Source organism: Phyllostomus discolor, chromosome 13, assembly GCF_004126475.2.
Source record: "Phyllostomus discolor isolate MPI-MPIP mPhyDis1 chromosome 13, mPhyDis1.pri.v3, whole genome shotgun sequence".
Taxonomy (NCBI): domain Eukaryota; kingdom Metazoa; phylum Chordata; class Mammalia; order Chiroptera; family Phyllostomidae; genus Phyllostomus; species Phyllostomus discolor.
The window spans coordinates 38569491-38588327 of record NC_040915.2 but is presented as its reverse complement, the minus strand read 5'-3'; the positions used below and the strand labels follow the sequence as shown (position 1 = coordinate 38588327).

Below are 18837 nucleotides of genomic sequence, written 5' to 3'. Positions count from 1 at the left end.
TGAAAACATGTGAGTGCGTGGTGGTGAAGAAAATTATGATTTCTGGTACAATTCGGTGCTGCTGGCTTGACTCATGGTAAGGCACCGCTGCTTTTGTTCTGTCCGTATAAATTCTCCAGTGAAAAAGTCAGCCATGTCTTATCATGATCCCGAGAGAGCCGACCTCGCAGAACCCCGAAGGGCCTAGGAGGCGGCTAGGGGTTCATGGGTCATGCTTCCAGAGCTGCCGGTCTAGAAAACACGTGTTAGTAGCCAGTACACACATTCTGTTCGCCATCTGGTGGCGTGTTTGGGAGAATTACAGAGCGTAATGGACTCCCTCTCTGGTTTTTCTCCACCACCAGACGCTGAGAAAAGTCAAACAGAAATGGGTGCTAAGCTCCAATTAAAATTCTCTACCATAAATCTGATGTATGAAACTGTGAACTTTAGTGAGTATCATTACAAAACCCAGTTTTCTTTTCGTTTTAAAAACTTAATAGTTTAGCCCTGGCTGGTGTGGCTCTGTGGACTGAGCACTGGCCTGTGAACCAAAGGGTCACCAGTTCGATTCCCAGTCAGGGCACACGCCTGGGTTGTGGGCCAGGTCCCCAGTAGCGGGTGCGTGAGAGGCAACCACACACTGATGTTTCCTTCTTTCTCCCTCCTTTCCCCTCTAAAAATAAAATAAAATCTTTAAAAAATAAATAAGTAAAACCTGAACAGTTTACTCAAATTAACCGCACACAAGAAAATGCAAATCGCCGAAGTTCCATCCTAAGCCCCAACAGCGAGCCCGGGCCCCAGAGGCACGCCCGCGCCGCCCTCCTACCTCGGCCATCTCTTTGACTTTCTGCTCATAGAACTCCTGCTCCTGCCGCACAGCTGGAAGGAGGGCACGCCGGTCATAGGACCTGCAGTGTCGCCGCTTATTTTCCAGAAAGAACATCCTCCTTTCTATTTTTATGTCGCCTAGAAGACACGACAGTGCAACATCATGCAGATGGGCGTTTGCTAGAGCCCAGGCAGGCCAGCCTTGAGTCTCCCGGGGCCTGGGCCCCACCCCCGACCCTGCAGCGCATCTCAGCATCTCATTCCTCCCCTGCGTGCCCCGCCGCCCGGGGAATTGGGCTCCACCCCGGCCCCTTACCGACCCCATGTGCTCTGACTTTCACGTCTCTCCCCCCCCCCCCCCCCCCCCCCCGCTCCAATTAGAGCATCTCTCTTATCCCGTCAGTGCTGTGCTGTGCTGTGCGTGTGAGTGCACTGGCTCATTGCCCGCCCTCGACAGAGCACAGGCGGCTTCGAGTCCGGGGCCCGTATAAGCTGGGCCAGTGAGCGACATCCGCAACTCAGCCGCGCACACGGAACCGAGTGGAATCGCCGGACCGGCTTTAGAACACGGAGGCAGTTTTCCAGTGCGGCTCTTCCCAGGCACACCTTTCCTCCCCCAGCAACACACGTGAGGCCGAGGCGCTGCACAGCCGCAGTGACGCCCGGTGCGCCCGGTTTCCCGTTTCGGCGGTGCTGGCAGGCGCACACCAAACAGAACATCGAGCAGGAGCGCCAAGAGAACGATACCCAGGTTCACAGTGAACAACACTTCGAGGACAACAGAGTGATAAACATCACGCCACACGAAACGGGTCTGTTCAGGTTTTCTGCTTCTTCTGTTGACTCGATAATTTACACTTTCTAGAAAACTTTCTACTTCACCCAGGTTTCCTATTTCCTCACAAAAGCCCGTTCCTTGTAAATTTTTGACTTCACCAATCTTACTACATCTGTACTCACTTTCGCAGCACCTGTAATATCTACTATGTAAGGTTCCTGAAACGGTTTTTTTTTGTTCATCCTCACTAGTTTTTTTAAATAAAAATAAAATCTAAGTTAGAAAACTAGTTTTTCTTTGTTCTCTATCCTTTTCTGTCGATCTGCACGTCTATTTCCCTGTTGGCCTGCTCTCGGCCACCGCAGCTGTGGAGCAAGCCTTGAAGTCAGGCAGACTGACTGCTCCTACTTGACTCTGTTCAGCAGTCAGGGTTGGCAGCATTGTATCTAAAAAAATAAGTGCACACCTTACTTAAAAAAACTCTTTTATTGCTAAACAATGGTAGCTATCCCCTGAGGTTTCAGCAAGCTGTTCCCTTTTTGCCGGTGGAGGGTCTTGCCTCCACATTGATGAAAGGGCAGAAGGCAATAAAGCGAAGGGAAATAAAACGAGGTCTGCCTGTGGGACTTGTGTCTCCCATCCGTGAACACAGTACGTGTCTCTGTGTATTTGTAACTTCTTCGACTGCCTTCAGGTGCACAGTTTTCATCACAAAGTCCCGTTGACACTGTCAGCTTTGCACCTAAGTATTTAATTTTGGGCGGAGCGACTGTATGTGGTGTATTTTAAATTCTGATTCCACATGCTCATCACTAGCAGAAAGAAATACAATTGGTTTTTGTTTGGCTGATCTTATATCCTGCAACCGTACTGAACTCATTTAACAGTTCCAGGAGTTTGAGGTAGCTTCTTTAAAGTTTTCTATGCACACTTATCACGTCGTCTGCTTGAAGAGACAGTTTCATTTCTCCCTTCTGACCTGTACCTTTGTTTCCTTTTCTGTGCTGCGCGGGCTGGAACGTGCGGGCCTGTGGTGAGCGGCGGCGAACACGGGCCATCCTTCCCGTGCTCCCATCTCGGGGGCGGGAGGGGCAGGTTCACCACTAAGTATGACGCCAGAACAGATTTCACTGTAGACATCGAGCCAAGGAAGCTCCTCTCAACTCCTAACTTGCGGAGAGCTTTAACCGTGAACAGGTGTTAAGTATTGTTACATACCTCTTCTACATCGACTGGTACGGCCAGGTACCTTGTCTCCTTGACTCTACCAATACAGTGGATGCACCGACTCGTTTTTGAACACTGAACCAGCCCTGCATCCCTGGAATACACCCTACGTGGTCTCGGTGCACGTTAAAATACATTTTTACATATTTATATAAACACACTTCATGTATGTATGTGTATGTAAGTTCTATTTGCTAATACGGTTAAACATCCTCGCATCTATGTTGGTGAGGAATAACTGGTGGGTAGTTTTTCTGAGTGTCTTCCTCTGGTTTTGTCATCAGAGCAACACTAGCACCGTCAAGTGACCAGGAGATGTTTCCCGCTCCTCTGCTTTTCCCAAAGGAACGGTGTAGAATCGGTGTTTGCTCTCTTGAAAACGTTTGGGAGCATTTTCCAGTGACACCAACTAGGGCTGGAGGTTTCTTTTTGGGGAGATTTAAAACGATGAGTTCAGTTTCCTTCATAGCTGTAGGGCTCTTTAAATTATCTGTTTCGTATGGGCGGATGCTGGCAGTTCGTGTTTTTCAGTAACTGGCCCATGTCACCGAGGCTGTCAGTACTGTGCAAGTTCTCCACGGTGTTTCCCCCCGGACACCTATCCGAAGGGTTTGGACCGATGCCCCTGCAGACAGCGACCACTCCCGACACTCGCCATTTGTGGATCCTGTTTCTTCTTGGTCAGCCTTGTTAGGACAGGTTGCGTCTTTATCCACGTGCATCCAAACTCTCACCAGACTCTCCCGGGAGCCCGTGTGGCAGTCAGTTCATGAGGACCACAAACAGCAGAGCTGGGGGAGAGCCCCGCCTCTGCCTCTGAGCTAAGCAACGCGCAGCCCGAACAGCGGTGACCGGGCGGAAAACAAGCCACGAGGGTGAAACGTGGGATCGCTGTGTCAGATGAAGGACTCTCAGCCTATGGGCTTTTTAACAAGCTGCTGTCAAAAAAGGCTATGTGCATCTGTAAGTCATAAATACTAAACTTACAGAAACCAAGTGCATTTTCTACTTCTTACTCCCAGTTCCCTTATTAAGAGGGATATGCCTAAAACAATGGGCCAAGGCTAACAAGATGGGGTTAACAGGGAAAGATGTCACACGCATCCAAGCGGAGAGAGGTTAGTGACTTAGAAACAAGGTGGGTGAACAGACGAGGGCCTAACGTGAGCCAAAGGGGACACACATCCGAGGTTACGGAGCTGCGACACTCTCAGGCTCTACAGACTCAGCCGTGGAGCGGAACCCCAGCGGCCGCCTCTGCGCAGCAGGCCTCCCCTGGACTGCTTCCTCCAGCCCGCTGCACCCCACTCTCAAGGAGACACCGACAGGCTAGCCAAGGGCACACAGAGGAGGAAAATCAGGAAGATGGAGTGGCAACAGACAGCCTCCAAGTCTTTCCAGAGGCAAGAGCTACACCACGGCAGGAGGTTTCAGGAAGACACCCGTTGGCTCGGCAGGAAAAGAACGTTCTAAAGGACGGAGCAGACTGACAAGGGAGCGGATGGTCCGACGACGTGGCGTTTCCCTTCCCCCGCCCCTGGAAGTCAGGGACAGATACAACATGACGATGCGTCAGGGAGGCCTCGTCCAAGGTGTGGACACATGTAGCCGAACAAAAAACCACTCACGCACTGTCCCCACTCTCTCCTTCTGCCACAGACCTGTGACAGTGACGTGTCGGGAGAGCACTGCTCCACAGACTCGCTCGGGGACCTTAGGGGTCAGAGCCCAGAACATTTCCTTTTAGGTGCTGAAGAGTTCAGAAATGCAAATACTTTCCAACCCTACAGCTATCTCATGGATTCTGCATGTAGTCGTGCCGAAAACCAAGTTACGTAATTAGGTGCAGGTGTAACAGAAGGACACAGAACAGGTTTCTCTCGATGACGTCATCTATCAGAAAAGCTTGGACACAAGCAACTCAGATGAAATTTATTGTAAAATTCAAAATGTTTACCTTTTGGGGATATTAGACTTGACCTAACTAGGAAGAGCTCTGGGCAGTTATTTCGCCAACAAGAATAACAGAATTTTAAATAAACAAGTGGCTGCTTCTGAGCTGTTCACTTTGTCCTGTGGGAAGCCACTCTTCTCTTCGGGTATGTGAGCCAGTGACCCCTCGGCAGTAAGCCATCCCTCTACCCTGGTCTAGACAGTGTCACAGGTGAGAAGCTAGCTTGGTCAAGTGGCCACGCCCAGTTCCTCCCCCAACACTTCGCCAGGCGGGAGTTCTCCAACCCCGCACTAGATCTTCCTGTCCCGTGCCTCCTCGGCAGGAAGAAGGAAGATGGCAGCTGTAGCCACGTTTTATTTTAAACTACTTAGGTGCTGCCCAGGCAGTCCACGTCAGGGTCACTGCCCGGATGGAGCTCGAGGACACTGATCGGCCGCCCGCAGTGCCCCTCCCAAGTGAGTGCACGGGGAGGGACCAGTTCTGCACGGCAGCTGCTCACACAGCTGGCCCTTACCTTGTTCAAACTTGAAATCTATGTAAGAATACTGATTCATTTCTTTTCTCTTTTTCCTTTTTCCACTGGTTTCTGGAGATAGCTCCTGCCATTTTTTAATGGCATCAGAAAAGGCCTAAAAATGGAGAAAGGGAAAGGTTACCACTGTAGGTGGGACTCAAGAACACGTGAAACACAGGCAATCCCCTCCCTCGCGCTGACTCGGCTTTAACTGTCTCCCCTGCAGGGCGTACCGAAAGAGGCAGTGGTGAAACAGGCGGCATTTCGTTATCTTTGGTTTTTCTGACTTTCATAAACCGCTACAACGGCAGAACCAAAATGCCCGTTGACAAATTAAAGGGCAACTTAGCAGAGACGGCTCAAGCTGACCTTTGGCAAGTACAAGTTAAACCATTCAACAAAGGGCCGGCGAGTTGCACTTCACAGGCATAGCCCACATGGTGCTTCTCTGCTTAGCGCTCCTTGTCCCGCTCCTGCCCCCGCCAGCCCAGGGCCTTCCCTTTGTCCCAGAGCACCAAGCTCTTAGGCCGGCGACAATCCCCATTCTTTCATACCTTTCACTCCTCCCTTTTCTAGATCTTTCCCACAGGCATTTAAATGTGCTAAAGTCTTTGTCATCTTAAAAAAAGAAAAGCCCTTCCTCTCTTGGCCTCCTTCCCCTCTTCCTCTTCCTCCTCTTTGCAGGGGAACTTATCAAAGGAGTGGTCTGTACAGGTTCCAACGCTTCACTCCCCATGAACTTTCCAACTTCAAACTAAGATTGAACCCCACCTTTCCACTTGCTAATCCACCGTGTAACACAGCGCTCACTGGAACAGCTGGCTTTCAGCCCCACTTGCCCTTTCAGCAGTGTTCGCAACGCTGACAGCTTCCTCCCCGCCTGCTCCTCCTCCACCAGCCTCCTCCGCTCCTTGGGCTTTACCTGTGGCAGTCCCCAAGGCAGCCCAGCCCTGTCCCTCCAGGCACCTCATCCAGGCTGGGGGGTAACCTTTCATATGCTGACGACTCTCAAAACCCCATCCCTAATTCTACCCCCCGAATTTTGTGTCCATTTGACCACACGATGAATTGTTTTTACTTGCTGGCCAATGTTTGCCAGACTGGACTCGAGATCCTCCCTCCAGATTAGCTCTCCTGCGGTCTTCCTCACCCCAGGAGACCACCATCACCTTCCGTGCCGCCTTACTCAGCTCCCACTTATGCAACACTTAGGCTCACGGCTCAATGTCATTTGCTCCAGGAGGCCCTCCTGGAGCCACTCAGTCCCCCTTGGGTCCTCACACTCATGTTTTCTTCTTTCAAAATACTTATCACAGGTGCAATGCTACACTTATTTGTGTGACGCTGTGTCATGTTACCTCCTCCACTGGACTCGTGATACCGTAGCTCAGGGTATACCCTCAGCTACCTGCATAGCTTTTAACAGGGCTGTGTATGTGTTACAGGGATGCTGGTAATGACGCTCATTCTGATGGGTTTATTTTAGAGACAGCTGTGTATTCCACGGCAGAAGGACAAGACAAAAAGTGCTTGAGCTACAGAAGAGGGAAGGGTCACCTTTCATCTTAATCTGCCTCCTACCCTCTCCTTTTCCAGCCCCTAGGTGTGGTCATCAGCAGGGAATTACCATTTGCTACTGGCACCTCCTGGGAGCTCAGCACGACCTGTGCACCTTGCCGCTCCTTATCCAGGTCAGTCCTCACAATGACCTCGAGGGGGTGTCACTTGTTTTATTTATAGCAGAGGGAAGTAGGGCTTAGAGAGAATGAATGAACCTGCCCCCAGTCAAGCCTTCATTAAAGCGAGGACTTGAACTTGAGCCAGCTCAGATCTAAAGCTCCCCTCTTTGACGTGCCTATGGGCTCCCAGACTCAAGACCTGGCCAAAGGCAACATTCATCTTGCTACTTTTCTACCGCCATCAACATCCTCCAGGGCTGCGGTACCTCCTTCTTGCTTTCTATTTCTTCTTCCTGAATTCCCGCTATCCCAGGGCTTCCCTACAAACCCTCAGGCACTAACCTTAAAGTCACATGTTTGTACTCAGCTGTGAGACTAGTAATTTCTAACAAGTTTCACCTAAAGGGCTATTTGTGAAGAAAAGGATGCAGGACAGGTATTACAATTTGCATTTTATAAACGAGGTAGGTGTCCTTTATCAGGAACTAATCAAACTGGAATGTGAGCTCAGAGCTCATACCTGGTGGTCCACCTGGTCTGCAACCACACTACGAACACAGAGGCTCCTCGTGGAAGTAAACTGTGGCCCTTACCTTTGTCCCTTAAATGCTCCTACTTAGCAGAAAGAAACCCATACATATAAACACAAACTGGCACCTATCAGGAAACTGTGTCTAAAACAAAATGTTGTCTACAAATGAAAGGAGCCTCCGAAACCTTACTTTCATGGCTATATTAACGGTCATCCCCTATCCTAACCTTAACAGTGACGGAAGACCTAGTCACAGGCACCAGACAGACTCCCACTGCCAGAGGCCCAGGCCGCTAGCTGTGACTCCCACCTCCAAATCCCCAAGGCACCGCAGCTGCTTTTCCTGCCTCCTAGCCTTTGCTGTGTTCCTCTACTGAACACATCTCTTCTTTTGAGTTTCTGTTCAAATACCACCTTCTTCACTTCTCTCCTAGGCTTTCATGTACCTCTCTTTTGTGACACTAAGTATCGCACTGTTTTCATCTCTCTCTTTAATCTTCTCAAACAGACTGAATCCAGCTCTTTGGAAGGAAGCTAGTTGCGTGCTACGATGCCAGTGTCCTCAGGGGACAGCCGGTGCCCATCACAGAGTGCTCCGGAACCTACCAGAGGAACACGGATGTGGAAGCTAAGTTTCCCTCCCAGCGTTAACTGGCATTTCTCCTCTAGCTTGCTCATGCTCACAAATCAAACACTCACTAGCGGAGTTAGATCTCAGAATCAGGACACGATCTACTAAGACTTTCAGAATATCTGTGCAATGGCCGAAATTCCTTTAAAGAATGACCTACAAACGCTGTAACGGGAATTTAATGACATAAAAGCTGAGAAATAAACAGAGACTCAAGCCGGGAGGAGGAAAGAGCAAAAACTTAAAGATTAAAAGAATTTAAGTAACATATCAATCAACTAAAACAAACAGACTTTACTTGGAACCCAGCATGGTCAAACAGGCTGTCATGACACATTCGGGGAAATATCAACACTGACTGGCTATCTAATAATGATAATTTTTAATGTAATAATGGCATTTTGATTATGGTTTTCAAAAAAAATTCTTCATCTTTCAAAGGTAAACACTGAGACAGTCATAGATGAAAAAAAAAAAAAAAATGGCCCTGGCTGGTATGACTCAGTGTATCGAGTGCCAGCCTGAAAACCAAAGGGTCACAGGTTCGATTCCCAGTCAGGGCACATGCCTGGGTTTCCGGCCAGGTCCCCAGTAGGAGGTGCATGAGAAGCAACCACACATTGATGTTTCCCTTCCTCTCTTTCTCCCTCCCTACCCCTCTCTAAATATAAATAAATAAAATCTTAAAAGAAAAAAAAAAAGGAAAACGAAATGATTCTTGGCGTCTGCTCCGGAACCGTCTGCAAGGGAGGTGGAGCGAGAGCGGCCGTGGCTGGTAGTTACTGACTCGGCACGCAAGCCGAGTGCCGCGCACACGCGGGCTCACTGCAGCACGACCCCTTCCACAGGTGCCTGATGTTTACAGGAGAAAAGGGAAAAACACTGCAGGGGAACGCGCCGGTCTTCACGGCACACACACGTCCCCCACGCTATCATCGCGTCTGAGGAGCAGCGTGCGCAGGGAAGGCACGCTGTTGCTCTCACTGGTTACACGTCGTCTCTGGGTGTGCCCTCGACACCCCCGTCCACGTGCGTGTCACGTGGATGACAGTTTCGAGAGGGCAGAGCCCTCGAGCGCCGTCCCCACGCTGCAGGGGAGGCTCCAAGTTGCAACTGGGTGCAGATTTTAGCCTCTGCCAAACAGTGCTTCCCCTCAAACACCTCACTTTCATTCAAATAGCCTGTAAAGTCGCAAAATACCCACCAAAACAAGCAGACACCACAAAGACTGTGGAGGGCCAGGAAGATAAAGGGACAAGAAAGGTACAGATGAGGGAAACTGAGCCACAAAAGCCTACAGCCTCCCACCCAGATAACGAGTGGGCCGTGGGGTGAACAGACCTCTCGCAGGGGCATCACTGGTGAGGACCGCCCACCGGAGACCACAGGAGCCGTCCCCTGCTGCGGCCCTGTCGCTCCTCCACGGGGCTCCCTGGGGGCTCAGACGAGCGTAAGACACCGTGCGGCTGCACAGCGGCAGCAGGGCCTGGAGATGAGAGAACTGCTTCTTGCAGTTATCTTTGGGGGAAGCTCATTCACTTTTCAGTGACAGTACCGGCATCTCCTACTCAGATAATTCAGGGAATGAGACTCAGAAATAGAAAGCACTAACTCTGTATTCCCTTCGGAGTAATTCTATCTAAAATTAACCTACAATCTGGAGTCTGTTGAGAGTTGCTTGGATCTTCTGGCAACTCAAGGGTGGAAGGCGTCTAGGCTCAGCATGAAGTCACCTTCACCTGTGGTTCACCTTCTTTCAGGTTAAGACACAGGGGGTGCTCGAACCACTAAAATAACTCCACGTGTGTTTGTCCCTCCGCACAAGAGCACACTGTTTGCTGGAAATCAGCACAACCCCAGAGAACGCACAGACTGCGTGGCGGCAGCAGAGAGGAAGAGGACAACCAGAGCACGGCTGCTGCTCGCTCCGTCCTGTCTGACCCCCAGGAAGTGGCACGTGCCACGGACATCACTAATGAGGCATGTCCTCGCGACCCACTAGTGACCAGCCCTCTTCCAAGCCTTGGAACAGAGGCCCTCGAGTGGAACCTTATTTAGGGCCCTGGAAATAAAAAGCGGGGGCTCTCACTCCCTTCCGAGGCAAACCAGCGCCCACGGGGCAGACCCTGCCTGGTGGGCCCGATACCCGGGCCACCTGGGCCAGACAGGACGGTGAGGCCTGCCCTCACCAGAAAGCACAGGAGGGAGCAGCACAGGAACCCATCCTCATACTCCGGCCATCGTGCACTCCACGATGAAATCCATTATCCTGCGTGTCTTCACAGTCAAGCCAGAACTCGCTGCTTCTAATACATCATTTCTTTTCATTCAGCTCTTCCTGATCCACAAATACCTCTGTCTATTTATCTCCACCCCGACAAACCCCTCAGCCCTTTGCCCTGATAAACTGCCCCAACTTCCTCAAGGGGAACTCTTCCTTCCGTTGTCACAGGAAGAAGCAGTAAAGAGGCGTGACCCCACCAGGAGACGCAGCAGAGCACCTTTCGGGTGATTGCATAGTGTCCTTTGAGCTCATGCAGGGCCCACTTGATGTCCTGACTGCTGAGCATTTTGAAGTCGGCCATCAGGAGGTCAGCAGCTTGGATGAAGCAGGGCTGGTCGAGAGGAGCCAGTTTGGAATAGTCAAAAAAATCTACCTCGGGCAACTGGAACGAGAGAGAGGCACAGCATCAGAGACCGGACGGTGCGCTTCCCGGGAGAGAAGTCAGCCGAGGGCCGCTCGCCCCAGAGCGGAGGAGCCTCACCACAGCCACCCATCAAGGGGGACCGGCCCCGAGGAGAGACGAGGGGATGGTGACGGAAAGAGGTTAGGTGGCTGTCTGAAGTCTGGAGACCAGTTTTACTACTCAGAACTACTAAAAAAGCATAGCTGGGGATTTGAACCCAGTCTTTTAGCTATCTTCTTTCCACAAAATGTTTTTAAAAATTAATTTTTCCTGCTACAAAATATGTAAAAGAGGTAAGTCAAAAGAATCTGTGGGAGACAGAGGTAGGAGCGACAGACCCCAGTGAAGCCGTCCTACCCTAGGCTTCCTTCACTACTCACACCAGGTGCTTGTGCGGACCGCAAAGGAAGACAAAAATTAAGATCCAAAAAGTCAAACTGTTTATATCTTGATACAGGACTCGGTTACACAGTCGTATGCACTGTATATAAATCTTACGTCAGGGCTATAGACCCCGGGGCAGTGCACTGATGCTTTTGCAATTTTTTAAAATTTATTTTACTTTTTTAAATCCTCACCTGAGTATATGTATTTTTAACTGATTTGAGAGAGAGAGAGAGAGAGAGAGAGAGAGGGGAGGGGCGAGAGTAGAGAGAAACATCGACTGGCTGCCTCCCATGCACGCACCCCGAGCAGGGCGTGAACCCGTGACCCTGACTGGGGATCGAGCCCACAGCCCTCTGGTGTACGGGACGACGTTCCAGTTGAGCTGCCTGGCCAGGGCACGATTTACTTTCAAACGTATTACAGTAAAAATACAAGAAACAAAACACGAGAGAGGTGCTGACGGACAGAGGGACAGATGTGTGACAAAGTGGGTTTGGTAGAACGTTAACCTTTAACAGCGCTGCTGCTGGGTACATAGGTAATGAACGTATAGTCTTTTCACACGCCTATCTGTTTAAAATTCTTCATGTTTTCAATTTTCAAAGTTAAAAAACACTGAGACGACACAAAAAGTTCTGGCAAATTCTTGTTGCATTTTAGGCACTTACTGTTGCAGGACGAAAGATACGGAGGATTTAGAAGTTCATGAGACGGGGAAGAGCGAGTTACAGTGAAAGAAGGTAAATACAGAACTCAAAGTGGCTCAGGCTGGGAGACCCACTGAAATGTAAGTGTATTCTGAGATCCCACTTGGCTGGCCAGGCTTTAAAAACGTGTCCTGACAAAGCACCTCCCCCCACGGCGACGGCGAGAAGCGAGGCAGGGCGCTTCCAGGTGCAGGCCGCGGGGCGAGGGCCCAGCGCTCACCTTCGTCTCGTCCTGGCTGGCGAGCAGGCTGCTGCTGGGGTTGATCATCACCCGGTCCTCTCTCTTTGGATAATCGGGGTTTTCCAGAAGAAAATTACAAATTCTGCAAAAATAAATGACATCACTTTCACACTGCTTCCAAATCCCACACCTTCCCAGTGATTCAAAGGCAATGTTTGAAAAATGAAGTCCCTGGTTACGCATTATAAGTGGCCTACCAAGGACTAAAATGCCTGCAGATCAGAAAAACAAAGCAAATGGACAAAAGACAGTTACACTGAATTTCTATTTTTGCTTAATAGTTTAGAAAGCAAAGCCGTCTGAAGTTTTTCTGCTAGTTGGGTGTCAATGTAATGAAGTCACTGAAATTCTCACTGGTTGAACTGTACAGAACTGGAGAATTTAGATGAAAAGTACCTATTTGTGAAAAAAACTCGTAACAAATAAGGGGTGGGAAAAAGTGTGGATTCACGTTCACAATTGGAAGTTTGCTGAGAGCACGTAAACGCCCTCCTGTCAATCGCTCACACTTCTGCAACCCTGCGGTCACACCCATCCCCATGAGCATCTGAGCGGCCCTCGCTTGTTCTCCCCCCGGCAAGGCCAGAGGAACAGGCCTCGCCTGCCCTTCTCACCGAACCCAGAGCCCGTGTCCTCACCACCACCACCACCAAACACCGCGCCGGCGCGGGCGTCACCACCACCGAACACCGCGCCGGCGCGGGCATCACCACCACCGAACACCGCGCCGGCGCGGGCATCACCACCACCACCGAACACCGCACCAGCGCGGGCGTCACCACCACCGAACACCGCGCCAGCGCGGGCGCAGAGCAAGGCAGCACACGGCGCGTCCCCGCCCAGACCCAACAACTGTTAGCCAGCAAGGCTGGCCTGTAGCACCCAAATCAGGCAGCCACGTGTGCTCCTGGGAGGATTCTCAAGTTCAAGATCAGCCGGTCAGCGTGGGTGGTGTGTAGCCCCAGTCATTTCGGCATTTCGGAGAAAGCTCCTCTGCCCACAGGGCGAGTGAGGCCTCGCCTACCCCGTCCTCCCTTCTGGGACCCTGTAGATCCTCAGGATGACTCCACCTGCTCACAGGTGCCCCACCCATGTTCTCACCTGACTCCCTCGTCCCCAGGTCCCCCCTAACCAGTGTCAGCAGCAGAGCCTCTAATAGTGAGGCAGGTACAAAAGGAAAAGAGGAAACAGGCTCACCTCCAGCTCTTCTCCTCACCCAAGTGTTTGGGGACCAAAAAACAGGGAGGCAAACGTCCTCTGCAGCCCCCCCCCCCACCGCCCCGATGACGCTCAGCGCCGGCCTGGCTGCGGGGCCCCCACCTCATCCTGCTCCAAGACCGGTCAGCACAGCTCAGGGCCTTTTTCTCCACCATCACTTCCCGGAGTCCCAGATGCCTCTTCCCTACCACCAGCCCCGACTGCTGAACCACAATACCAGCGGCCCAGGGAGGGAAAAGCCCCATATTATAACTGTAGCTAAGGAGAGACACCTCTAAACCTCCCTCACTGATGCTAATTCTTTGTTCCATGACAAATGCGGAGCAGTGCAGGTTACACAGACCTTCGGAGGCTGACGTGAGAGTCAGCCCCCACTAAGAACGCACTGTCTGCGGGGACAGGCTGGAAACCCAAGTAGCTCCGTGCACATGCACACCCGCACGCACACCGGACCCCATGTGGAGCAGCGCCCCCCTTTTAAACTGGCCAGTCGATACTTTTCTGGTCAGTGTGGCTCCCAGAGGCCAAAAAACTGCCAGATACCAGAAGTTTAGTCAACTCATAAAGACTCTTTGTTAGGATGGTCCACCTGTGAATGAAGCCGGTGGTTTCAAAGTGGCATGTGGGGAAAATGATCTGCTAGGGTGTTGGAAGTATATACTACGTCTTTTGTTTAATTAAAATAACCTGTATTAATCAGATGAAAACTGATTAATTTCAGTATTCTACTGTCCTCTTCAAACCCACAACGGTCCCTCCCTGCAGACTGAGAGGAGGAGAAGAGGGGAAGAGGAAGGAGGCTTCCTTCCACTCTGCACTCAGACGCTCCCACTCAGCAGGCACACTGGCTGCACGGCACTTCCGGCACAAACACGGGGGCAAAGTCTCCCAACATCTTGGCCCAAACACAGGCAGGGTCAGTGCTCAGAGTTAGCCAAGCACGCAGGGTTCCACAAGACTGAAAAACAAACGTGTCCGGGTCCGACCGAAGGCACCTGTCCTCCAACAGGACCGTGTGAGAAGACCCACTGCTGGGCGGGACAGGCCGCTCACGACGGGACGCGCCCTGTGCGGTCCCACCGCCCCCAGGCCCCCAGGGCAGTCGCAGTCACGTCATGGGGACAGAGAGGAGAACGGCGGGTGCCGGGGCTGGGGAGAAGGCGTGGGGGAACGGAGGCTCAGAGTGCCACAGAGTCCCAACTTGGGAAGACGAGGAAGTTCTGGAGGTGCACGGGGTGGGGTGATGGTTGTGTAAGAATGTGAACGTGCCTAATGTGACTGTACACTTGAAAATGGTTAAATTATAAATGTGTATGTCTTGTATATTTTATTACAGTAAAAAAATTACAAAAGGCATGGTGGTATACTTACACATTCAAATCATAGTAATTCTTCAAATGAATGATTTCCTCAATATACCCAGTTGCTACATCTGGAAATCTTATTTCCTGGAGAAGAACAAAAACATTATTTATACTTCATCCACTAGAACGGTTTCAAATTGCAATAAAAACCAGATGTCAGAAAGTATATAAACGAGCACAAACTAGAAAAGGGCTATAAAGCAAGTTTGTGTCTGCCTTCAAACCCCACACGAGGGCCCAGATTCACTCGTCTGCACAGAGTGTGGGATGGAGAAGGGTCCCGAGAGGCCACCTGGTCCTCTGCCTCCATTCTGTACACGCTTCCTTCTTTTAATACCCGTTCAGCCCGTCTGCCCGGCGAAGGGAGCCCAAAGATGAGTAAAGCACTCTCTCGTGCTCGCCCTCAAGAAGCCCGTGACCTACTGGGCAAATGCAACACCCGCAGGAAGAAGGGGTGAGAGGCGACTCAAAGGCAAAGGGCAGCGGGACCAGGACAGAAAGCCCTGCACTACTTTTTAGGCAGGCGCTGTCCGCAGAACTTTGTGCAGCGATGGAAAGGCACTACTCTGTGCTTTCCAATGTGGCGGCTGCTCAGCCCCAGGTGGCTACAGAGCACTTAATAGGTGACTGCTGCCACTGAAAACGGAACTATAAACTGTCTTCATTGTAAAACATTTTAACTTCAACCACCGCATGAAGCTACCACCTTGGACAGTGCAGTGGCAGGTAACCTGGCAAACCTGCTTTCAAGGTTTGACTCTGGAGCTGACTTGATGCCGTTTTACACACTGGGGCACTGCTCACGGGACAGCACCGGGGTATCCACAACCTGCAGCTAGAACCCCAAAGGGCTTGCTGGGGCATTAAAAACAGATTAGGAAATCCTGATTTAATTTTCATGTTTTCTGAGTTTCTCTTCCATTCTATAAATGCAGCTTTGTACCCCTTAGGACAATGAAGTGCACATACATGATGCTTTTGCAATAAAAGAAAACTCAGTAGATATAGTGCTTATAATTATTTATTTAATAAGAGAAAACTTACTGTTTCTTTCACTAACAGTGCAACGGCTTCTTGGTCGACCTCGGAAGCTTCCTGTCCCCAAAGGTTTTCCAAACTGGGCTCCTGAGATCCCTGCAGCGGAAAGGCTGGGCCTGGCTCGTCGCCATCTATGGCTAACTGTTGGTCCTCCAGCTCTCCGAGGGGGTGGGCAGGCTGCGGAGAAGAGGGGCCCGGGATCCCATCCTGCTGGGGCGCCGGTCTGGGAAAAGCGGGCCTTGGGAACGCCAGCCCGAGGGGCTCGTGCTGAAAGAACAGTGGGCCCAGTTCCGGGCCCAGCTGCCGCTCCTGAGGGACCACCTGGTTTGCGACCTCGCGGGGCTGCGGGTTCAGGGGCTGCAGGTAAGGGTGGTCCAGCCAGCAGTCTTCTTCGATGGCCTGCTCGTCCAGGACGGCCGCCGACTCCCCGAGGTTGGACAGCAGGTCCGACTCCGAGTCTTCCGAGGACTCCGACGACTGGTTCTGGGGGTCCAAGGGGTCGCTGTCTGGGATGAGGAGGCCGCCTTTCCTCCAGATAAAGACTTCTGGCCCCGATCCGGGGTTGACACCATCGCTTGCGGCCTGGTTATGACTTGGTCCAGGCTTGGGTTCCCTTTCCATTTGGCCACTAGGCTTCATGAATTCGGAAACTCCGGGAGCCCCAAGATTCAGAAATTCTCCGTAGTCATCCTCAGAATCACCCTGTGTCCCAGAACCAAACAATGAGCTGTTACACACTGAAAAATAGTTGTTCTTATTTGATTCAAAAGCTGCTCTAGACTTTTTAGGCCTTTCTTCTCCCAAACTTTTGAGATCTTGCCACTGGGCAGCTGGTTTGATGAGATTGGGTCGTGATGTCTGAGGTTTACTTGTCTAAGAAAAAAATAAAATTTTAATAATAATAATTCAATTTCTTTCCTATGTCTATGCCTCCTTATGTACTTATATGCTTCTGAGACGAGAGGAAAGAAACAAAAGCACCCTTGTCCACAAAACTTATTCTTCATACTTATTGTAACACTGAAATTTGATCATACTATACTCACTATAAGAATAAAAGTAGCCATTCATATATTAAAGTCTGAATTACCGTTTGAATTATAATCTCACCCAAGGCCACTAAAACAAAAACAACTGTAGAAAAATAATGAAAAATTGACAACACAGTAAACACATGAGAAATTGTTCAATAAACAGATTAAAAAATATAAAGCTCAATAATCAGCAAAGTGCAAATTAAAACAAGATTTCCCCCCCCATAACACTAGAAGATTTTAGCTAGGTAATATGAAGCTGCTGGTGTAATCAGAAGAGCACTTTGGCATTATTTTGTAAAATAAAAAACACACATCCCTACACTCTATCAATATTACCTTTTCCTATCTCTGCCCCCTTCTGTATCTGAGGAGGGCACGCACGGACACTGACTGCCACAACGCCTGTGGTGTGAAACGCACTGGACACGCTCTGACGTTCGTCCTTAAGAAGACAGTTAAGTGAGCCATCTGCTCCACAGAGCACTCTCCAAACCCCCTCCTCAAACAGGCGCAGCTTATGTGCATTGAAATGGCAAGTTCACCAAAGAAACGTCATTCATGAAGAAAAGTTGCGAAACAATATGCAGAGTAATTCCATACTTAAAAAAATCAAAACACAGACATAACATAGCCATTTCTAAAGGCGTATATACGTGTACACACACACACTCAAAGGAAAAAGTCTGGAAGGATGTTTGCCAAACTGGTCACAACAGTTCCTCTGGGAAATCCCTGGGGAGGAAGGGGTCGGTGGAGAGGCTTCAGTTTTATCTGTAGTTTCAACTTCTGTAGCGAACGCAGCCAGGTGTTACTTGTAAATTTAAACAGTGTCCAATTTGTCCATTTTGGAAATGGATGTCCAATCTGATGATAGTGAATAAAGGCATCTCTGGCCCTTCTCTAACACACGTCTGCCGAACACACATGTATGCCTGCCGAACACACGTGTATGCCTGCCGAACACACGTGTATGCCTGCCGAACACACACGTCTGCAGGAGGCGGCGGGGAGAGAACTTTGAACTGGGCTGCTCCGAACTGGCGGTCTCTGCCAGGAGGCCTCACAAGCAAAGGTTAAATAAATATACCCGCGTGTGTGCAAACGCCCTCCCCCACATCCTCGTAATAAGGAGAATTCCTGCTAGCCTAAGCCCTTTTCCAACATCACTGCCTACAAAAAACTGGTCCAACAAAATTTATGCATTCAAATTCAAGTAACAATAACAAACAACCCAGATGCTATATAAAGATGCCTAACTATTAAAAAAAAAAAAAGAACGGTAGATGAGTAACACATACTAGAAAATGAGCACTACACAGCAGGGGAAACACTGACAAAATACAAAAACAAGTGCACAAAGAAGTGATAAAAACAGTTATCTCTTTAATATAAATGTTTTAACTCATGATTTGTAGAAATAAGATAACCAAAAGCTAGGAAGGGAAGTAGAGAAATTGAGGTCCAATTATACACTTAGAGCTGATAAATCAAATAGTAAATGTAAGGACAACATTTGAAAGTATAAACGTAATTACATGAAGAACTGAAAAGAATAAAACTATGGATAAAAACCTTTAAAATTGCCCTGGCTGTTGTGGCTCAGTGGCTTGAGCACCAGCCTGTAAAGCAAAGGGTCGCCAGTTCCATTCCCAGTCAGGGCACACGCCTGGGTTGTGGGCCACGTCCCTAGTAGGGGGCGTGCAAGAAGGCGTGCAAGAAGCAGCCACACACTGATGTCTCTCTCCCACTCTTTCTCCCTCCCTTCCCCTCTGTCTAAAATAAATAAATAAATAACCTTAAAAAAAAAAACCTTTCAAATTAATCAAGAACTCATGCTTTCAATAGCAGTAAAAATAAAACCTCAAAGACGCAAGGAATACAGTGAAGAATTATTTTTATAAACAAAACAAAATGAAGCATATTAAATACTATGAGGGAACTAAAAACAAATTATGTAACAACTATGAGGTCAATTCGCCTATGAAATTGAAGTCTCTTTAAATAGAACCACTAAATAAAACCCACCTTGT

At 49.8% G+C, this 18837-nt stretch overlaps 1 protein-coding gene across 2 annotated transcripts in view; it reads right to left on the bottom strand.

The window, feature by feature from the left end:
* The window catches only part of RNF216 (ring finger protein 216), a 104626-nt gene that overhangs the window by 72042 nt on the left and 13747 nt on the right, over nucleotides 1-18837 (bottom strand). The window contains exons 4-9 of one of the 2 annotated variants that reach the window (XM_028527268.2): nucleotides 15777-16643; nucleotides 14740-14816; nucleotides 12130-12232; nucleotides 10630-10794; nucleotides 5287-5401; nucleotides 812-951 (exon numbers count right to left, since the gene is read on the bottom strand). In XM_028527268.2, the coding sequence (XP_028383069.1) occupies nucleotides 812-951; nucleotides 5287-5401; nucleotides 10630-10794; nucleotides 12130-12232; nucleotides 14740-14816; nucleotides 15777-16643 (1467 nt within the window). The remainder of the gene's footprint in view (nucleotides 1-811; nucleotides 952-5286; nucleotides 5402-10629; nucleotides 10795-12129; nucleotides 12233-14739; nucleotides 14817-15776; nucleotides 16644-18837) is intronic. The other variant, XM_028527270.2, reaches the window with a different exon arrangement.